The sequence below is a fragment of the Amblyraja radiata genome, chromosome 10 (genome assembly GCF_010909765.2).
Source record: "Amblyraja radiata isolate CabotCenter1 chromosome 10, sAmbRad1.1.pri, whole genome shotgun sequence".
Taxonomy (NCBI): domain Eukaryota; kingdom Metazoa; phylum Chordata; class Chondrichthyes; order Rajiformes; family Rajidae; genus Amblyraja; species Amblyraja radiata.
In genome coordinates this window covers 68,237,815-68,260,554 of record NC_045965.1, presented here as the reverse complement: position 1 = coordinate 68,260,554, position 22,740 = coordinate 68,237,815, and the positions used below count along the sequence as shown (strand labels likewise).

Sequence of the window (22,740 nt, the reverse complement as noted above, 5' to 3'; positions counted from 1 at the left end):
GTTCTCCAGTTTCCTCCCACACTCCAAGACGTGCAGGTTTGTGGGTTAATTAGGCTTCAGTGAAGATTGTAAACTGTTCCCAGTGTGTAGAGGACTACTGGTGATCACTGGTCGGCACGGGCATAGTGGCCATGTTCTCTGCAACAGCATGAGATTAATTGCAAACATTGCCAGGTGTGAACTGTCCTGGCTTTACCCAGCCCAGCCACTATTTACTCATCAGCACAAGATGGTGTGGTCAGGTGGTGTAATATGTGGATGAATCAGTACGTACCTTAGCCTGCTTCATCAGAATCCTCCCCAGTCTATCTGAGCTCATTACAGATGGAGTTTGCTCCATTCTTGTCTCCTTATCCTCCAGCTTTATCATCTTGGTCAGAGACTTGGCTCCAGTCTGTATCTCCAGCACAATCTTCTCAATGTCTGCTCCTGAGCTGACTGCAAGATGAGACAAGATGAAGATCATCACACCCTTGTTAGCAAAGACTCGTCCCAATCCCGTTAACCTACAAGGTTCTACCGTAAGGTTCTTCGAGTCAGCTACTACCACACCAACATTGGCCAACTAAGGAGGACATGATCTCTACTTTACCATTAGCTTGACGTTGAAGGTGCCAGGAAGGAGATTTAAAGGGAAGCCGAGGATTTTTCACACAGAGAGTGGTTGAAATCTGGAACTCACTGCCCGAGGAATCAGATACATTCACTATGTTTACGGGGCACATAGATAGACACTTGGTGTCAGGCATTGGTATTGTAGAGAGTTGTGGACGCAGCCCAGACCATCACACAAACCAACCTCCCTTCCATCGACTCCATCTACACCTCACGCTGCCTCGGCAAGGCCAGCAGCATCATCAAGGACCAGTCTCACCCCGGTCACTCCCTCTTCTCCCCTCTAAGGCAAGAGGTACAGAAGTGTGAAAACACACACCTCCAGATTCAGGGACAGTTTCTTCCCGGCTGTTATCAGGCAACTGAACCGTCCTCTCACCAACTAGAGAATGGTCCTGACCTCCCATCTATCATTAACTTGGACTTTATCTGACCTCCGTGTTATATCTTTGCACTAAATCTTGTTCTCTTTCTCCTGTATCTGTATACTGTGGACGGCTCGATTGTAATCATGTATAGTCTTCCCGCTGACTGGATGGTACGCAACAAAAGCTTTTCACTGTACCTCGGTACACGGGACAATAATAAACTCAACTAAACCAAAGAAGGCAAGTGCGATTAGTGTAGATGGACATAAAGGTCAGCATGGACGTGGTGGGCCGAAGGGCCTGTTTCTGTGCTGTATCACTCTGTGACTCTGCTGATGACCTGGAACAACAAAGACTTTTTGTTGGAGGTTTGTTAAAGGAGGGAGATGAATGTTCGTTCACCTGGGATAATGGTGATATTCAGCTGGTATCGGCCAATCAGTCGGTACAGTGGGATGTGTTTGATGGAAAGAGCATTCTCCATTCTTCCATCAATACAAGCCTGCACTCCGATCTTGTCCGCTCTCATGCACGCACGATAGGCAGCTTTGTTGGGCAACCTCGGACGCTGATCCTCTCCAGAGCATGGGATTTGGTCAGCAAGGGTTTCTGGGGCGACCTGTGCCTGTGGACACAATGGTGATGAGCCAGGAGAATCAAGAATTTTGCATTAACGCTGCACGGGCGGGGAATTAAAAAGCATCGACACCAGGAGCTGCCTGAAGATGGCGGCATCTCTCATCACGGTGCCCCCTTCTCACTGCAGCCGATGGGCAGGAGGTACACAAGCCTCACGACCCACATCACCAGGCTCAGCAACAGATACTTTCCCACAACCATCAGGTTCTTGAACCCACCCACACATCCCTAATCCCACCTCAACAACGGAACACTATGGACTAACTCTGGCACTACTGAGGATGCTACCTAATTGTGGTTTACACTAATGTCTCATGTTTTCACAATCATTTTCTTTTCACTGGCTTGTAAACGTGATGGAAAATTTATGTGTGATTTATGTGTAATTTATGTGTGATTTATGTGTAATTTATGTGTGATTTATGTGTCATTTATATGTAATGTATGTGTACTTTGCATACTTTATATGTAATTTCTGTACAATGTGTGTTATTGACGTCTATGAACTGACTTGGTTACACTAAGGACTTTGGATTTTTGCATTAATATTAGGTTTTTTCAATTTATGTTTTTTTTGGTGAATTGTGTTATCTTTAAGCCTTGAGTTTACAGACCGGTTAAACTGCAGCAAGTAGGAATTCCATTGTTGTGTTTCCAGCACATAGGACAATGAAAGACTGTTTTGTTGTGTGTCTGAGTGTATGTGTGTGTGTGATGCTGCTGCGAGCAAGGTTCGCAATGTAGCTGTACCTCACCACATGGAAGAGAACACGACCTGTGAAGCGTGTATTTTGTGGAGAATACTTACTACATTCCTCTCATCTGGAACTCTCCCTGACTGAGCCGACGACTGGAATCTTTGGCTGGAAATGTCCCTTCTTGTCGACCGAGGCAAGATGGGCACCCGTCTCACTGAGGAAAGGTTCTCCATATTCGCTGAGATGGCATAAACCTGAGAACTGGATATCGTAGATCATGTCAGTAAATAATGCAAACGCAAACAGCAATGGGCCATAAACACAAACACTAAATGTCCTGCATTAAACTGCATTTGCCGTTCCTCAGACCACTTGCCCAGCCGCACAAGATCACGCTGTACTGTACAGCTCACGGTCAGACATATGTTCACAAGTTCAGAGGTGACAGGAGCAGAATTAGGCCTTTCGGCCCATCAAGTCTACTCCGCTATTCAATCATGGCTGATCTATCTCTCCTTCCTAACCCCATTCTCCTGCCTTCTCCCCATAACCTCTGACACCCGGACTAATCAACAATCTGTCTCTGCCTTAAATATAACCCTTGATGGTCCCCACAGCCGTCTGTGGCAAAGAATTCCACAGATTCATCACCGTCTGAATAAAGAAATTCCTCCATATTTCTTTCTTAAAGGTACGATCTTTTATTCTGAGGTTATGGTCTCTGGTCTTAGACTCTCCCACTAGTGGAAACATCCTCTACATTCCCCGTCATTCTTGTAAACTCCAGCGAGTGCAGGCCCAGTGCCGACAAACGCTCATCATATGTTAACCCTATCATCCCTGGGATAATTAGGTTTAGTTTAGAGATAATTTAGTTTCGTTTAGTTTAGCATGAAAACAGGCCCTTCGCCCCATCGACCGGCGATCCCCGCACACTAACAATACCCTACACACACTGGGGACAATTTGCATTTATACCAAGCCAATTAACCTACAAACCAGTACGTCTTTGGAGTGTGGGAGGAAACTGAAGATCTCGGAGAAAACGCACATGGTCATGGGGATAACGCACAAACTCTGTACAGACAGCACCCGTAGTCAGGATTAAACCGGGATCTCTAGTGCTGTAAGTGCTGTAAGGCAGCAACTCTACCGCTGTCCCACCGTGCTGCTCACAAATACATTTAGTGCCACCCATCATTGTGCTAAACAAGAGGATATGGTGAGTGAACTCACTCAATGCTGACAATCTTGTTCTCCTTCTGAGCGGGAGTGGTGTCGATCCTGAAGTTGCCCTCTTTCAGGTTGATCTTGGCGGTTATGTCCATGGGGATGGTTGAACGGACGTTGAACTGAAGACACACTCCTGAGCGGATGTAACGCATGTTGATGCCCATGAAGGCCCTGGTGTGAATGGCCACACTGCAGAGAAGAAAGGAAGCCTTGGTGAGTGGATGAGGGCAGAGGTTGGCACCATCGGCTCAATGAGGCAGTCATGATCTCAGGAACTAAATTCCTTGCTAGTCCCTACCTTGGGGACAGACGAGCCTTCAGCTGAATCTTGGAGGTGAGTAACTGAGGAAGTCGGGAAATGGCAGGATCAGAGCGGACTTCAACTGTATTGAGGGAAAGAGAATGAAAACCATGTTAAGTGTGATTAACGTTATACGTTGACCATAACCACGCAAAGTTCCTTTTATGTTATCCTTGTCACATTCAGACTTTGGGCTTTGATTTCTTTTGCACCAGATTAGGTGTTTTATTTATTTATTGCTGCCTATTCAGTACTTGCTTCAAATCCAGTTTAGCTGGTGGAAGTAACAATATCATTGTTGCATGTTGATCCTTGTGACAATTAAACACTCTTGGCTCGAGATCTGCCCCAGAGGCGCGGGCACTGTGCAGCGGGTAGTGCTGCTCCATCATCTATCTCTCCAGCGACCTGGGGTTGACCCTGACCAGTGTGGAAATGCCAAAGACCAGAGGGCAAAGCTTTAAGGTGAGAGGGACAAGGTTTTAATGCAGATGTGCGGGGCATTTGATTTTTTACACAGAGGGTGGTGGGTGCCTGGAACGCGCTGCCATGGGTGGTGGTGGAGGCCGATACAATAGTGGTGTTTGACAGGCTTTAGGGTGTGGAGGGATATGGATCACGTGCAGGTAGAGGAGACTAGTTTAACTAGTTTAACTAGGCTTCATGTTTGGTGTGGACTTGTCCACGCTGACCAGCGATTGACAGATTCATGATTAGTACGGGTGTCGGGGTTATGGGGAGAAGGCAGGAGAATGGGCTTGAGAGGGAGAGATAGATCAGCTATGATTGAATGATGGAGTAGACGATGGGCTGAATGGCCTCATTCTGCTCCTAGAACCTATGAACTGATGAAGATTGTGGGCCAAAGGGATGTTCTTGTACGGTACTGTTCGATCATCTCTGGGACCCAGTATAGACTCTGTTTTCACAAAGGTATACAGGTTCATGGATGGGAAAGGTTTAGAGGGATGTGGGCCAAACGTGAGCAGGTGGCACTAGTGTAGGTGGGACATGAGTCAGATACAGCTCTTAGACTGAATCAAGGGATATGGGGAGAAAGCAGGAACGGTGTACTGATTGTGGATGATCAGCCATGATCATATTGAATGGTTCGAAGAGCTGAATGGCCAACGCCTGCACCTATGTCCTCTGTTCCTATGTTTCTATGACATGTTGGTCAGCTTTGAGTATGACTCCAGGACTCAGGTTCCCAGCCTGGGAGACAGGATGGAGAAGCAGGAGGATGGATCCATCAAGATGGGAAGAGAGCCTTACTGCTTCCTTTGGCCACAGCCAGACCAGTTGAGATGAAGTTGAGTTCCATAGGGAGACCGACGGCAGTCGGAACAACACGGCGAACCTCGGCGGCCATGATGGCCTTGGCGGGCTGGAAGTTGATGCCGTTGTTGAGTTGCTGCAGGTAATTCCTCCACTGGTCACTGAGGCGTTCCGTCATGAACTGTAACACCAAGGCTAGTGTTTAGTGTGACCATCCCACCTCTAGGATCAATACACACAAACCAACCTCCCTTCCATTGTCTCCATCTACACCTCACGCTGCCTCGGCAAGGCCAGCAGCATCATCAAGGACCAGTCTCACCCCGGTCACTCCCTCTTCTCCCCTCTCCCATCAGGCAAGAGGTACAGAAGTGTGAAAACACACACCTCCAGATTCAGAGACAGTTTCTTCTCAGAGAGCGGTCCTGATCTCCCATCTACCTCATTGGTGACCCTCGGGCTATCTTTAATCTGACTTCACTGGACTTTATCTTCCACTAAATGTTATTCCCTTTATCCTGTATCTGTACACTGTAGACGGTTCGATTGTAATCATGCACAGTCTTTACGCTGACTGGATAGCACGCAACAAAAACGCTTTTAACTGCAGCTCGACACACGTGGTAATAAACCACACTAAACCAAACCAAGACTGTTGCTAAACTGAAGGAAGACATTGCTGGTTGTGGTCCTGACCTCCCATCTATCTCATTGTAGATCTTTGAATTATCTATAATCGGACTTTATCTCACACTCAATGTTGGCCCCTTCCTCTTGTATCTGTGTACTGTGGATGGCTCGTCTGTATTCATTAATAGTCTTTACATTGACTGGATCGCAGGCTAACAAAAGCTTTTCACTCGAGCTCAGTACAGGTGAGGATAAACTAAACCAAACCAAACCCAACCCCCACTGGCTTTGCCTACCACCTCCGTACCTGGCCAATTTGATCGATGGTGTCTTTGCGGATTTGGACAAAGGCCAGTTCCTGTCCGAACACTCTGACGTAAGCTGAGCCCAGGATTTCCTCCTCGGGGAAGTCCTTCCAGTTAACAATCTGGAGAAGAGAATGAACTTGGTGTGAGTGTAGGCACCCCAGGGGCAGAGGTCAGGGGTTAAAGGTGAGCAGGGAAAGGGTTTCATGGGAACCTGAGGGGCAACGTTTTAACACAGAGGAGGAGCAGGTGTAGGGAACGAGCTGCCGGTGTAAGTAGTTGAAGCCGGTACTATAATAACATTTCATCGCCACTTGAGCAGGTACATGGATAGGGTAGGTTTAGAGGGATATGGGCCAAACGTGGGCAGGTGTGGCTAGTGTGGATGGGGCATGTTGGTCGGCGTGGGCAGGTTGGGATGAAGGGCCTGTTTCCACACTGTGTGACTCTGGGACTGGCGAGAGAATAACGTTGGTGTACTGGTGCCCAGCCTCACCTTGCTCAAGATACGACGGATGGATCTGTTCTCTGTGATCCTGATGTCTGTTGATCGAGACTTTGTGATGACTTCCTGTAGACCCTCAGCCCTCAAACCAACCTGTAGGGATGGACATAGATGGTGAGAATGCCTTCATTCATTGAATCAATGTGTGTTACACCTGTAGCCTCACAGCTTGAGTCATTACCTGAATGAGATCCACCTCACCACCCAAAGCATGACCCTTGATCTTGCCCATCAAGACTGTTGGAATGACGGTGCTGGATGACTTGATCATAAGTAGTTTCGCCGATATTCCTGCCATCACACGGTCTGCAGCACAAGAACACAACAATGATTTATCACCTCACACAAACTCTTACCTTTACATTAGTTTAGTACGGTCGAGATACAACGTGGAAACAGGCCCTTCGGCCCACCGAGTCGCCACTGACCAATGACCACCCTGTACACTAGCACGACCCCACACACACACACACACACACACACACACACACACACACACACACACACACACACACACACACACACACACACACACACACACACACACACACACACACACACACACACCCACACACACACACACACACATTGTAGACAATTTACACAAACCAATTAACCTACAAACTTGCACGTCTTTGGCGTGTGGGAGGAAACCGGAGCACCCGGAGAAAACCCACGTGGTCACAGGGAGTACGTGCAAACTCCGCACAGACTGCATCCATAGTCGGGATTGAACCTGGGTGTCTAATGATGTAAGGCAGCAACTCTACCGCTGCGCCACTGTGTGGAGATCACACAGCATGGAAACAGGCCCTTCGGCCCAACATGTCCTTTCCGACCAAGTTGGCAAATTAGGCTAATCCCATTTGCCTGCATTTGACCCATATATGACCCAGTAGACCTTTCCTATCCATGTATTTGTCCAACAGTCTTGTGAAAGCCATAGTTGTATCTATTTCTACAGGTCTGGCAGCTCAGACCAGATACAGACCACCCTCTGTGGAAATAGTTGCCCCTGACAGCCCTCTTAAACCTCTCCTCTCTCACCTTACATCTGTAGCCTCTAGTTTTAGAATCCTCTATGCTGGGACAAAGTCTGTGAGTGTTGACTTTATCTGTGCCCCTGATGATCTTGTACACCCCAATAAGCTGCTCCCTCAGTCTCCGACACTCCATAGTAACGTCCCAACCTCTCTCTGTAACTCAAGTCCAGGTAACATCCTACACAATCTCTTCTGTACCCTTTCCAATTTAGTGACATCCTTCCTGTAGCTGAGTGCCACAAACTGCACACAGTATTCCCATTACCGGAGGGATAACTCTGTCACATAGTGGGTGGTGGGTGAAGGGAACGAGCTGCCAGACTGTGGTCTCACCAGTGATTTGTACAATGGCATCATGATGTCCCAACTAATGAAACAAATGAGAATCAAACAACAGGCCAGTTCTGCAGCATTTGACATGTTGGACATCCCGTGAATGATGAGAATGTACATGAAGCAAACTCCCTATTGCAGGCTCAGCTGTCAGCTGCAATATTCCATGCCACTATCTTGCATTCAAAACTCTTATGGTTCAGTCTTTGTGTTTCTGTAGCTGGCGTTGAAAATGCCACTGAGGGTGGGAGCCAGGTACTTACACATGAAGGTGTCCATGCGGTAAACCTTGCTGAATCGGTTGCCCAACTGCTCAAGCTTGGGGCTGAGGATGTTCAGGGCGAGATTGCAGGAGGTCGCCCTGTGGGAACAAGAAGCAGTGATGCTGACTAGGCTGGCGGATTCATACCTTGAGAAGGTCTATACTCTATGATGGATGTATTGGTGAGAGGCACCCTGCCTTCAGCACTCAGCACGGTGCTGCCACTGTGGAGCGGGCGTGCATGGATGAATGAACCAGTGCCTTGGGTACTTACAGAGAGTGGATGCCGGGCAGGGAGCTCATGGATAGCGCTCTGATGTGTGAATGCGTGAAGCTGGCCACTTGTAGGCTGGTCTCAGTCAGCAGTGAGTTGGCCACCATGGAGACCAGGGTGAGTGGAGGCTTGGTGAGGAAGAGCACGGCACACGCCATCATCCGCTCCTCTGGGTGGTTCTTGCGATTCAGGAAGATTTGCACAGCAATGCGTTGTACCTGGAGAGAGAGAGAGATGACAAGGACCTGTCTTAGTAACTGCCCTGGACTGGTCATAGAGTCTACAGGTCAGAAACAGCCTGAAACCCAATTATAGAGTCATAGAGTCTACAGCACTGAAACTGGCCCTTTGGCCCAACACATCCATGCTGACCATTAATGGGGGCTTACAACATGGACACAGGCCCTTCGGCCCAACTCATCCTCATTGACAAGATGCCCCATCTAAGTTTGTCCCATTTGCCCGCACATGGTCCATATATCCGTAAACTTTTCCTAACCTTTTCCAAACTTGTAACTGGCCAGACGTTGTTATTGTACCCCCGTAACCTGCAAACCCGCACGTCTTTGGGATGTGGGAGGAACCCGGAGCACGCGGAGGAAACCCACACGATCACAGGGAGAACTCCGCGCAGACAGCACCCGAGGTCAGTATCGAACCCGGGTCTCTGGCGCCGTGAGGCAGGGCTTTACCCACTGCACCGCCGTGCCATTAGATCATAAGATCATGTGATAGGAGTAGAATTAGGCCATTCGGCCCATCAAGTCTACTCCAGCATTCAATCATGGCTGATCTATCTCTCCCCCCTAACCCCATTCTCCTGCCTTCTCCCAATAACCCCTGACCCCCGCACTAATCAAGTGCCGCCCAATGAGGCAAGTAGTAAGTTGGATGGTCAAGACTCTTGACTCCTGACTGGACTCTTGGAGTCCACTTCCAGCCACAATTCACCGGGCGTATCAACAAGTTGCCCATCTGGGGGATGTCACTAAACAAAGACGACATTGGCCGCAAGTGAAGGTAACCAAGCCGTACCGTTTTGGGGTCCTTGTGTACGATGTTGCGCAGAGCCATGATGGCGTCCACACGGATCTTGAGTGGGAGGTTGGTGGAGACGGTTCCGAAGGACGGCAACAGTTTGACGATACTCTTGATGCTGCCGGGCTGCCCCGCATTGCCGATGGCTTTCAGGCCCAGCACGATGTTCTCATCGTTACGTTGGCTGGTGGCTTCAGCCAGCAGGTTGTGAAGTGGCTGCAAGAGATGCCTTGTGTTTAGACTGGTGCACAGTAGCATGAGGGGGGTCTGGGGGGCCGGGGGTCTGGACTGGGGGACTGGGGGACTGGGGGACTGGGGGACAGGGGACCAGGGGGACTGGGGGACCGGGGCGGGGACCAGATGGGGTCGGTTGCAGGAACTCACCTTCAACACATCATCGGAGCATGTAGACTTGTCGGCACAGAATCGGAAGACCATGGAACCGTACGCCAGGAGCGTGGCCTTGCGCAGGAACGGGATTTCTTTGATCGCACTGAGGTTGATGATCTCCTACAGCAAGAGAAAGCAAACGAGATGTCAAAGCAAATCTTCCAGCTGCTGGGACTAGAACATAGAGCAGTACATCACAGGAACAGGCCCTTCGGCCCACAATGTCCATGCCCAACATGATGCTGAGATAACCGAATCTCCTCTGCCTGCACATCAACCCTATCCCTCCATTCCCTGCATATATACGTACGTGCCCATCTAAACCTCTTCAACCCAGTCCCAGCTAAAGACCAAGGGTCCAGACCCAAAATGTCATCTTCCCTCCAATGGACAGATGCAGGGAATGTGCCTGAGCTGCTGAGACGACAGCAGTTTGTGTTTAGCTCAGGATTCCAGCATCTGCAGTCCCTTGAGTCTAGTTGGGAGATTAATTACTTTCCTTCCTCAACTAGGTTTAAGTGCGACTCTGGTCACAGCTCAGTGAAGTTTACACTGAGGCAGGTTGTGTGGACAGCTAAAGGTTCTCACAATAAGTTCAACAGTTCTAGGAGCAAAATTAGGCCATCCAACCTATCAAGTCTACTCCTCCATTCAATCACGGCTGATCTATCTTTCCCTCTCAACCCCATTCTCCTGCCTTCTCCCCATAACCCCTGACACCCGTACTAATCAAGAATCTGTCAAGCTTCACCTTAAAAATGTCCAATGACTTGGCCTCCACAGCCGTCTGTGGCAAAGAATTCCATAGATTCACCACCCTGTGACTAAACATTGTGTTACCTTGCACTAAACGTTATTCCCTTATCATGTATCTGTATACTGTGAATGGCTCGATTGTAATCATGTATTGTCTTTCCCCTGACTGGTTAGTTGCAACAAAAGCTTTTCACTGTACCTCGGTACATGTGACAATAGACTGAACTGAACTGAGCTGAGTCAGTTGAGCTGCTGACTTGGTACATCAAGGAGACATCAAACAGATGGATAATGGGAATACTCACGATGGCTAAGTTCATAACTGGACGATCGGTCTTGACTTGGTGCATTGCCAGCAGTAAAGTCTGCAGGATCTCCATGCGACTGATCTCCGATTCTTGCATGCGGCTCTTGAGGCATCTCAGGGAGTCGATCGTCCCGACGGCAGGAAGTGCTTCAATGAACCAACGCCTGCAATCATGGAACAACACAAGCTCCTTGAATCAATATTGGTCTGGCCAACTCTAGATGGCTCACTGGACCTTTCCTCCAGTCAACCCCCTGGCACAGATTTCCTTTTTCCACTTGTGCAGTCTAGCCATTACTGTCGGCAACGTGTTACTCTGACAAGCAAACTTCTGAAGAACGATGGCAGAAACGTTTGAGTTTGAAACATAGAAACATAGACAATAGGTGCAGGAGTAGGAGTAGGCCATTCGGCCCGTCGAGCCTGCACCGCCATTCAATATGATCATGGCTGATCATCCAACTCAGTATCCTGTACCTGCCTTCTCTCCATACCCCCTGATCCCTTTAGCCACACTAACTCCCTCTTAAATATAGCCAATGAACTGGCCTCAACTACCTTCTGTGGCAGAGAGTTCCAGAGATTCACCACTCTCTGTGTGAAAAATGTTTTTCTCATCTCGGTCCTAAAGCATTTCCCCTTTATCCTTAAACTGTGACCCCTTGTCCTGGACTTCCCCAACATCGGGAACAATCTTCCTGCATCTAACCTGTCCAACCCCTTAAGAATTTTGTAAGTTTCTATAAGATCCCCCCACAATCTTCTAAATTCTAGCGAGTACAAGCCAAGTCTATCCAGTCTTTCTTCATATGAAAGTCCTGACATCCCAGGAATCAGTCTGGTGAACCTTCTCTGTACTCCCTCTATGGCAAGAATGTCTTTCCTCAGATTTGGAGACCAAAACTGTACGCAATACTCCAGGTGTGGTCTCACAATGCCCTGTACAACTGCAGTAGAACCTCCCTGCTCCTATACTCAAATCCTTTTGCTTGAAGAAGGGTCCCGACCCGAAACGTTATCTCATAGAGTCATAGAGCATGGAGACAGGCCCTTCAGCCCAACTTGCCCATGCCGACCAACATGCCCCATCTACACTACTGACCTGCCCGCGTTTGACTCTTCTAAACCTGTCCTATCCATGTCCTTGTCTAAATGTATTTTAAATGTTGTGACAGCACCTGCATCATTTCCTTCCACAGATGCTGGGGATACTGAGTTGGATGATCAGCCATGATCATATTGAATGGCGGTGCAGGCTCGAAGGGCCGAATGGCCTACTCCTGCACCTAATTTCTATGTTTCTATGTTTCTATGCTGCCTGACCTGCTGAGTTCCTTTGTGCTTTGCTCAAGATTCAGGCACAGGATTCCCCTATTTACACCTCACGCTGCCACGACAAGGCCAGCAGCATCATCAAGGACCAGTCTCACCCCAGTCACTCCCTCTTCTCCCCTCTCCCATCGGGCAAGAGGTACAGAAGTGTGAAAATGAACGCATACCTCCAGATTCAGGGACAGTTTCTTCCCAGCAGTTATCAAGCAACTGAACCGTCCTATCACCAAGAGAGCGGTCCTGACCTCCCATCTACCTCATTGGAGACCGTCGGACTATCTTTAATAACTTCACCGGACTCCATCTTCCACTAAATGTTATTCCCTTTCTCCTGTATCTGTACACTGTGGACAGCTCGATTGTAATCATGTACAGTCTATTTGCTGACTGGATAGCAGGCAACATGAAAGCATTTCACTGTACCTCAGTACACGTGACAATAAACTAAACTAAACGACAGGTCAGAAAGAGTTGTAGTTCCTCGTGTCTCCAGGGAAAGGTAATGTGAGGCAAACTGCTACGACACTGCTGTCTGTATTATGTCAGCAGGTGTAATGAGGGAAGGTTGTACAGGCTGGGCGAACACTGGCTGGAATGTAGGTGAGTGAGACAAGGCTAGATGGAAACAGATACATCCTGTTGTGTTTTCACCCAGTGTATGATTCCCCTCCCCCATGGAGCCATCTAGAACTAGGGCCACTCGCTTCTAAATAACAAGTTTGCAATTACACAAGACTATTATTTTCTCCACACAAAGAGGCAGAATACGATGGCTTACCTTAACTCAGGCTGGCTCTTCACCAGTCTCCAAATCTCAGCCAGGCTGGAATGATCCGCGGATCGCAGGAGCTGAATGAGCTCCAGGAATCGAGAGGGTGCATCACTGTGGATAGTCTGTACATTGTGTTGGGCAATGTGGTTCAGTGTGTCCTTCACCTACACACAACAAGTGGGAGACAAGGTGAAGTCCAGGACTAACACAGTCTTATAGTCACACCAAACAGCCACAGGTCCAACTAGTCCTTGCCGACCAACATGTCCCATCAACAATCAATGGTCCCACCTGCCCGCATTTAGCCCTTCTAAACCTTACCTCACCATGTCCCTGTCCACACATCTGAAGAAGGGTCTCAACCTGAAACATCACCCATTCCTTCTATACAGAGATGCTGCCTGTCCCGCTGAGTTACTCCAGCATTTTGTGTCTATCGTTGGTGTAAATCAGCATCTGCAGTTCCTTCCTACACATCCTCTAAATGTTGTTCATGTTCCTGCCTCAACCACTTCCTCTGGCAGCTGGTTCCATACAGCCCACCCAAGTGAAAAACCTTTGTAGTTCTCTGTGTAAAAGTTCCTCAAAACTTATCTTAAACTTACATCCTCTGGTTCTTGATTCCTCTACTCTGGGGGAAAAGACTGTGCATTCACCCTATCTATTCCCCTCATTATTTAATACATCTCTATAAGATCACCCCTCAGCTTCCTGTGCTCCAAGGAATAAAGTCCCATCCTGCCCAATCTCTCCCGATACCTCAATCACTCAAATCCTGACAACATCCTTGTAAATCTTCTCTTTTTCCAGCCAAACAACTGCCTTCCCACAGCAGGGTGACCAATACTGAGCACAATATTCCAAGTGTGGTCTCACCAACATAGAGTGACAGAGTCACACAGCACGGAAACAGATCTTATGGCCCAACTTTCCCACGCCGACCAAGATGCCTCATCTACACTTGCACCACCTGCCCACATCCCTCTAAACCTTCCTTATCCATGAACCCGTCCAAATGTCCTTTACATGATGTTATAAGACAAACGTTTTGTACAGGGATAGCTTCTTCCCACCTGTTATCAGGCAACTGAACCATCCTATCACCAGCTAGAGAGCAGTCCTGAACTATTGTCTACCTCATTGGATATCCTCAGACTATCTTTGATTAGACTTTACTGGCTTTATCTTGCACTAAACCTTATTCACTTTATACCCTTTATCATGTATCTGTACATTGTGGACAGTTCAATTGTAATCATGTATTGTCTTTCCGCTGACTGGTTGGGGCACAACAAAATATTTTCACTGTACCTCGGTACACGTGACAATAAACTAAACTATACTTAGAGGTTTCCTATCTCCCCGTGAGCAGTGAGGAGGCGCTGAGCTTCACCTTAAGGATGATGTTCTGGTCACGGATGAGAGTGAAGGGCTGCTGGAGAACGTTGCTGTCACTGCGGAACTGAAGGGTGCGTTGGATCTGGAAGTCGGGCACTTCACTCATGGTTGCTGTGGTGATCTGCTCCAAGATCAGGCTCTGTCTGCAATGGGAAACATTCATCACAAGGTCTCCGTCACCAACATGGCCGCCACGGAATCTCAAACATGCTCTACAGCCCACTGCCGCCCCAGGGCAGTGCCACACGGTTGGCAGTGCCAGCTTTGGATCACGGTCTGGCTAGGTAACTCCAACGCCCAGAAATGATGGAGACTACAGAGAATGGTGGACACTGGCCGGTCCATCACAGTACTGACCCCCCCCCATCATTGAAGGCCCATCACAGTACTGACCTCCCCCCCCCCACCATCGAAGGTCCATCACAGTACTGACCCCCCCCCCACCATCGAAGGCCCATCACAGTACTGACCTCCCCCCCACCATCGAAGGTCCATCACAGTACTGACCCCCCCCCCCACCATCGAAGGTCCATCACAGTACTGACTTCCCCACCATCGAAGGTCCATCACAGTACTGACCCCCCCCCCCACCATCGAAGGTCCATCACAGTACTGACCCCCCCCCCCACCATCGAAGGTCCATCACAGTACTGACCTCCCCACCATTGAAGGGAACTACCCAGTCTCCTCAGAGTGCTGCAGTTTGCTATCATCTCCCAAAGATGTGTGGGTTTGTAGATTAATCGGCCTCTGTAAATTGTCCCCAGTGTGCAGGGAGTGGATGCGAAGGTGGGATAAGATAGAACTAGTATGAACGGGTGATTGGGGGTCAGCATGCACTGGGTGGGCCGAAGGGGCTGTTTCCATGCTGTATCATTCAATCAATCAGTCAATAATTGGTTGTCCATCAGACAAGGTTGATTTAATCAGAACACAGCAGAGGGAGCAGCAATCATGGCGGTGACATGAGAATCCGAAGCAAAGACCAGTCTTGGCTGAGATGTGATGATGGGAATGATTGGACATTGGTCAGCGGAGGGTTTAGTGTGTGAGTACATACCTGGCCTCAACGCGCATTGTACCGTCCAGTTCATGGAAGGGAGTGAACTGATGCACCTCCCGGACCTTGGCTTCCTGCAGGATGGCCCCGGCAGCAGTGGGCTTCAGGACATGGGTGAAGGTCACAGAGGCTCGGATATTCCTGCCTCTCTGTTGGTGGGACAAGAACATGGTGGTTACCGGTCTTCAGCCCAACTTGCCCACGCCCACCAACATGTCCTATCTACATTAGTCCCACCAGCCTGCGTTTGGCCCATATCCCTCCAAACCTGCCCTATCCATGCACCTGTCCAAATGTTTTTTACACATTGTGATAGTCCCATCCCCAACTGCCTCCTCTGGCAGCTCGTTCCATACACCCACCACCCTTTGTGTAATAATGTTACCCCCCTGATTCCTATTAAATCTTTCCCCCTCTCACGTTAAACCTATGTCCTCTGGTTCTTGATTCCTCTACTCTGGGCAAGAGACCGTGCATTCATCTTATCTATTCCCCTGATGATCTTATGCACCTCCTAAGATCACCTCATCTTCCTGCGCTCCTGGGAATAAAGTCCAAGCCTGCCCAACATCTCCCTGTAGCTCAGGTCCTCATGTCCTGGCAACATCCTCATAAATCTTCTCTGCACTTTTCAAAGCTGGATAGAAAGAGCAGGGAACTGGGACTCTGGTAAGAAGCAGGTGGCTGTTACAATGCTTAGACGGGCGTCAGTGATAGGAGCAGAATTAGGCCATTCGGCCCATTAAGTCTATTCCGCCATTCAATCATGGCTGATCTAACTCTCCCCTTAACCCCATTCTCCTGCCTTCTCCCCATATCACCTGACACCCTCGGTGGGCCGAAGGGCCTGTATCCGTGCTGTATCTCTAAAGGAAACTAAGCCTCTGATGGTCACATTGGGTTGTGTTGACCTGAGATGGATGAACAATGAAAGACTCACCAGTTGGCAGCTGGGGCAGAGTTGTGTGTAGGCCATGCCAGTGTGCTTCACCACCTTCTCCTGGCAATTGTTCAGGTCCTTGGACTTAATGATGGTTACACGTTCCTTCCTCTTGTCTTCTTGGACCAGGTATCTCGCATGGCAGATCCCTTCAATCCCAGCCTGCACGGGAGCAACTCCAAGTGTTATTGGACAAGAAGGGGGAAGAGCAGCAAATTGTGGACACAGCCCAGATCATAGGTATGTTACAAAACTTACCTTCAGCGGCGCTGTAATTCTGCCACTGGCCGTGTGCGCGATTTTGGCGCATTTGAGGGGGGGGGGGGGGGGGTTAAAACGGGGTTTTTTTCCCGACCTGGTCCTGAATTATATTTGTTATAGTGCAAGATTTTGCTAAAGAATCGTTCCTACGGCCGTTCTGTGTGTTTAAAAAAAGAAATTCACCTGACAAGTTAATCGCTGGAATGATTTTAAAAGCAGCTTCTGAAGCCGTCAATGCCGACAACTGGGACGGATTTTATGGAGGACCAGGTAAAAGAAAGGAGTTTATTTTTATGTATAAAAGTGTTGCTTAAGATGTATTTAATTCACATTTTAAGTTGCGAAACGGTGATTTTCCCCCCGAAGATCCAGCAGTGTATTTGCTGCAGATATGGGGGTATAAATTCACCGCAACTGAACGTTCTAAATGGTCCCGTTCCAGTAAAACCCACTCGCAAGCTGATTTAAATGGCCATTAATTTACAGGTATTAAACATTAAATTCCTTCCATTTGGCCTATAAACCCATGACAATGAGATTTTAAAATTATGTTATATTCTGAATTATTGTGTGAATGTTATTTGGACAGGCTATTTAAAAATGTTAATCTATTCTTAAGAAATGGATAGATGTTTAGATCTAGTAATTGAATTTTGTAATTAGCTACAATTAGGTAACTAACTAATTATATGCTTTAATTTCAAGTCATCTAAGTAAGATTGTTTCATATTTGTTTCAGAATGCTTCAATCTATAACTGAAAATTTATTTCAGTTCTCTTAAATTTTAAGAAAATTATCGGCCTTTAAATGTTCTCGATCACAGCTTTTGTGTTAAGTCAATGGAAAAGCAATAGGGAACAAGATGCCAATTTCCGAGTATGAAAATGGCCATAACTTTTTTAATACTGAAGATATGAAAGTGAATTAGGTGTCAAATTAAACTTCTTTTTATGCTTTATCTGATGGGATAAATTAAAGACTTGATTTTTTAAATCTCAAAATTTTGTAACATTGCTACAGATCATCATACAAAAAATCCTCCCTTCCATTGACTCCATCTACACCTCACGCTGCCTCGGCAACGCCAGCAGCATCATCAAGGACCAGTCTCACCCCGGTCACTCCCTCTTCTCCCCTCTCCCATCGGGCAAGAGGTACAGAAGTGTGAAAACGAACACCTCCAGATTCAGGGACAGTTTCTTCCCAGCTTTTATCAGGCAACTGAACTGTCCTCACATCAACTAGAGAGCGATCCTGAACTACTATCTACCTCATTGGTGACCCTCGGACTATCTTTGAAAGGACATTGCTGGCTTTACCTTGCACTACACGTTATTCCCTTCTCATGTATCTGTACACTGTGGACGGCTCGATTGTAATCATGTCTTGTCTTTCCGCTGACTGGTTAGCACGCAACAAAAGCTTTTCACTGTACCTCGGTACACGGGACAATAAACTAAAGGGAATGTGAAAGTGAGCGGCTGTGGAGCGAGAGTAAGGATGGAGAACAAATCCTTACCTCTTGCAGGTCGTAGGCAGACTGAGCCTTCTTGATGGTGATCTGGAAGATGTTGAGGATCCCTCTGTGGATGTTGAGGATGTCTTCAGGCAGGTTGGCCGGGACAAAGATGGTCCCCACACGTCCATTGATGTACTCGAACTTCACGGCTTTGGTCAAGAGTGGAGCCAATCGTTCCGTCAGCTTCTTGGCGGAAGTGAACGGGTCCTTTGGCCAAATTCCATTGAGTTCTTGGATGCGGGGTTCTTCAATCTGAGAAAGCAAGTTGACATCAGTCCATGCACAAACAAGGTTCTAACTCCACATCGTATGATCAACTCATTAGGAAGGTGTTTGTTTGCACCCATCCATTGAAGTTTAGACCACGCACACACACTACATACTTTGTGAAGAAGGCAGCTCAGAGAAAAGTCATGTTCTGCTTAGCCAGTTGACCAGATTGCAAGTTGTGCAAGAGTTATAATGTGATAGAACATGAAACAGGACAGACCAGGCATAGGCCCTTCGGCCCACCTTGAATGTTCCAGACATGATGCCAATTTAAACTTCACATGATTCTATCTCACCATTCCCCAGCTGTTCATGTGTCTGGCTCAATGCCTCTTAAACATCACTGTTGTATCTGCTTCCACCATCTCCCCAGCAGTGTGTTCCAGGCACCCACCTCTCTGTGTGTAAAACACTTGTCCCACACATCTCCTTGCACCTTCCCCCTCTCACCTTCTGGTCTTTGACATTTCCACCTGGGGAACAAGGTTCTACCCAATCTCTGCCTCTCATCATTTTCTATAATCAGGTCTCCCCTCAGCCTCCGATGCTCCAGAGTAAACAATCCAAGTGTGTCCAACCTGTCCTGTGTTGCAAGGACTATTAAAGTCCAGTCATTCAACTGTCTTTGGGACTGGGATCCATGTTCACTGTATTACACACTTGTTGTTAACCAAATTCCCAACTGTTTGTGGGCTCTAGTTCAGGGTACGACTGCCACTCACAGCGAGTGTGCCAAACACAACCAAACTTGCTAACCATGTCCCTGCTGTTAGTGCAACCAGAACACATACTGGTCATATCAGGATTCCTGAACTAGACTTGTAACTACACTGGGAGATAAGGGAACAGATGTCAGCTTCCTGGCACCTTACAGAGTCTAGCTCTGTAACGTCCTGCACTTTACCGGGAAACTGAACCGTCCTCTCACCAACCAGAGAGTGATCCTGACCTCCCATCAAACTCAATGGAAACCTTCAAACTATCTTTAATCAGATTCTACTGGACTTTATCTTGAACTAAACGTTATTCCCTTTATCCAGTATCTATACTCTGTGGATGGTTTGATTGTAATCATGTATAGTCTTTCCACAGAGACCACGTAACAAACATAGAAACATAGAAAATAGGTGCAGGAGTAGGCCATTCGGCCCTTCGAGCCTGCACCGCCATTCAATATGATCATGGCTGATCATCCAACTAAGTATCCCATCCCTGCTTTCTCTCCATACCCCCTGATCCCTTTAGCTACAAGGGCCACATCTAACTCCCTCTTAAATATAGCCAATGAACTGGCCTCAACTACCTTCTGTGGCAGAGAATTCCACAGATTCAACACTCTCTGTGTAAAAAATGATTTTCTCATCTCGGTCCTAAAAGACTTCCCTTTTATCCTTAAACTGTGACCCCTAGTTCTGGACTTCCCCAACATCGGGAATAATCTTCCTGCATCTAGCCTGTCCAACCACTTAAGAATTTTGTAAGTTTCTATAAGATCCCCCCTCAATATTCTAAATTCTAGCGTGTACAAGCCGAGTCTATCCAGTCTTTCTTCATATGAAAGTCCTGCCATCCCAGGAATCAGTCTGGTGAACCTTCTCTGTACTCCCTCTATGGCAAGAATGTCGTTCCTCAGATTATGCTGACAAACAAACTTTTCATTGTACACGTGACAATAAACAAAACTAAACTCTGTTATCGCTTCCCCATCCCGCTCATTCGCTCGTCCTTTAGTCTTCCGGGTTTTCCTCCCTGTGTCAGAATATTCCTGAAGATCCAGACCCCTTCTGGCAAAGTCCTCGACCATCTCTGTGTATTCCCCACTGATGGGCAGGAATAGTTTGTCTTTGTGTGGCTCCGTGGTCAATACTGGCCATCGTGTGACGTGGAACATTTCCACATCTGCCCAGTTCTCCCTCCCTTCCTGTTCCCAGATGTGGTTGGGAATATTGAACACTGTGGTTCAACTAGAACAAGCTTGAATAATGACAGGACTCGAACCTCGTGCCCATGACTGAATATTCCCTGAAAACCAACACAAAGAAGAACTGCAAGACGAATGAAATCTGAAATCAAATCCTAAATGGCTGAAAACTCTCAGCGGGTCAGGCAACATTTGTGGAGAGAAATAAGGAACGAACATTTCAGGGTGAAGCTTTGTTAAAATAGTTCTGACAAAGGGCGTCTGGACTGAAACGTTTTTCTCTTTCCACAGATGCTGCCTGACCTGCCGAGTGTTTCCATCAAATTCGGTTTCTGGTTAACAGAGTCATAAAGGGATGGAAACAGGCCATTCGGCCCGCCGTGTCCATACTGACCCCAGTGCCTCCAGGGAAAACAGAACACGTCTCTTTGTTCCCTCCTCGGATGTGAAACACTCTGCCCCAGGAATGGTGCTGGAGAATCCCTGGTATTTCTCTCCCACACAAGCAAATCCTTCATAGGTTCCAGGAGTAGACGTCGGCCATTTGGCCCATTGCATCTTCTCTGCCATTCAATCATGGCTGATCTATCTTTCTCTCCCAATCCCATTCTCATGTCTTCTCCCCATGACCCTTGACACCCGCACTAATCAAGAAACCTTCTGCTGGAAGGTTGTACAAGTCCCTACTGAAGAAAGCTCTCGACCTGAAACGTCACCCATTCCTTCTCTGCAGAGATGCTGCCTGTCCCGCTGAGTTACTCCAGCATTCTGTGTCCACCTTCGCTACAACATGCTCTGGCTGCTGAAACATTGCAGGATTGTCCACCTACCTGCAGCAGGTATTGTCTTTGTCCAACGCCCCTGATTTTCACTTTGCAGATCAGCCTAACTCCAGCTTGGTTCAATCCTCTCTCGGGCAGTCCAGACAGAATCACACCTTCATACCTGTAGATGTGAAGGCTGTTTTCGGAGAAGCTGGGATCTGTACAAAGAGAAAAAACAAAGGTAGCATGGCAATAAAGATGGGCCTGGCTAGGAAAGTCTCTGCGGCTTGAGGGAGAGGAAGGATATACGTACCATATTTACTGACATGATCACTCCCTGTGGAAGGAAGGAAGAAGCAGAAATGAACATCGGAAATGAATTGAACAGACACTCACAAAGTTGGTTTGAGAAGTGGACAAGGTAATAATAATAATGATAATAATAAATTTTATTTATGGGCGCCTTTCAAGAGTCTCAAGGACACCTTACAAAAATTTAGCAGGTAGAGGAAAAACATGTAAGGGGAATGAAATAAATAGTAGAGACATGACTAGTACACAAAGTAAAGACAGAATACAATTCAAAACACAATATGAGGCAATTAATGCACAGATGAAAAGGGAGGGGGACGTGGGGCTAAGGATAGGCAGAGGTGAAGAGATGGGTCTTGAGGCGGGACTGGAAGATGGTGATGGACACGGAATTGCGGATCAGTTGGGGGAGGGAGTTCCAGAGCCTGGGAGCTGCCCTGGAGAAGGCTCTGTCCTCAAAACTGCGGAGGTTGGACTTGTGGATGGAGAGGAGACCGGCTGATGTGGATCTGAGGGACCGTGAGGGTTGGTAGGGGAAGAGGAGGTCAGTGAGATATGGGGGGGGTCAGATGGTGGAGGGCTTTGTAGGTGAGGATCAGGATTTTGTAGGTGATCCGGTGGGAGATGGGAAGCCAGTGAAGTTGTTTGAGGACTGGAGTGATGTGATGCCAGGATTTGGTGTGGGTGATGAGTCGGGCGGCTGCTTTCTGGACCAGTTGGAGTCGGTTGATGTAGGTGGAGCTGATGCCAAGGAGAAGTGAGTTGCAATAGTCCAGTCGGGAGGAGATGAAGGCATGGATGAGTCTTTCAGCAGCGGGCGGTGTGAGAGAGGGTCTGAGTTTGGCGATGTTGCGGAGATGAAAGAAAGAGGTTTTAATGACATGGCGGATGTGAGGCTCAAGGGAGAGGGTGGAATCAAAGATCACGCCAAGGTTGCAGTGGTTCCGTCGATGGTGAGAGTGAGGTTATTGATTTTGCTGAGTGTGGCTTTGGAGCCTATGAGGAGGAATTCTGTCTTATCGCTGTTGAGTTTGAGGAAGTTATGTTGCATAAGGTAGACCAAAGCCTAGACTTACCCACAAGGGCGAGAGCCAACAGGAAGATGAGGGACTTCATGTTGAATCTGCCTTCTCTGGGTTTTGCTGCCCAATATATAGCCGGCTCTTCTGGGTCAGCTGACCACGAGTGCTGAGTCGGCCACTTCTTGTCGGGTTC

The 22,740-nt window shown here is 47.8% G+C and overlaps 1 protein-coding gene across 1 annotated transcript in view; it reads right to left on the bottom strand.

Moving 5' to 3' along the window:
• Nucleotides 1-22,641, bottom strand: part of LOC116977421 (vitellogenin-like) — a 34,455-nt gene extending 11,814 nt beyond the window's left edge. The window contains exons 1-22 of the mRNA XM_033027849.1: nt 22,602-22,641; nt 21,527-21,550; nt 21,280-21,431; nt 18,259-18,510; nt 16,478-16,639; nt 15,538-15,686; nt 14,473-14,620; nt 13,086-13,243; nt 10,974-11,139; nt 9,907-10,032; nt 9,520-9,738; nt 8,485-8,702; nt 8,212-8,309; nt 6,754-6,878; nt 6,564-6,665; nt 6,062-6,189; nt 5,130-5,293; nt 3,852-3,936; nt 3,557-3,742; nt 2,431-2,581; nt 1,386-1,608; nt 275-438 (exon numbers count right to left, since the gene is read on the bottom strand). Of these exons, the coding sequence (XP_032883740.1) occupies nt 275-438; nt 1,386-1,608; nt 2,431-2,581; nt 3,557-3,742; nt 3,852-3,936; nt 5,130-5,293; nt 6,062-6,189; nt 6,564-6,665; nt 6,754-6,878; nt 8,212-8,309; nt 8,485-8,702; nt 9,520-9,738; nt 9,907-10,032; nt 10,974-11,139; nt 13,086-13,243; nt 14,473-14,620; nt 15,538-15,686; nt 16,478-16,639; nt 18,259-18,510; nt 21,280-21,431; nt 21,527-21,550; nt 22,602-22,641 (3,240 nt within the window). The remainder of the gene's footprint in view (nt 1-274; nt 439-1,385; nt 1,609-2,430; nt 2,582-3,556; nt 3,743-3,851; nt 3,937-5,129; nt 5,294-6,061; nt 6,190-6,563; nt 6,666-6,753; nt 6,879-8,211; nt 8,310-8,484; nt 8,703-9,519; nt 9,739-9,906; nt 10,033-10,973; nt 11,140-13,085; nt 13,244-14,472; nt 14,621-15,537; nt 15,687-16,477; nt 16,640-18,258; nt 18,511-21,279; nt 21,432-21,526; nt 21,551-22,601) is intronic.
• Nucleotides 22,642-22,740: the final 99 nt, after the last annotated feature.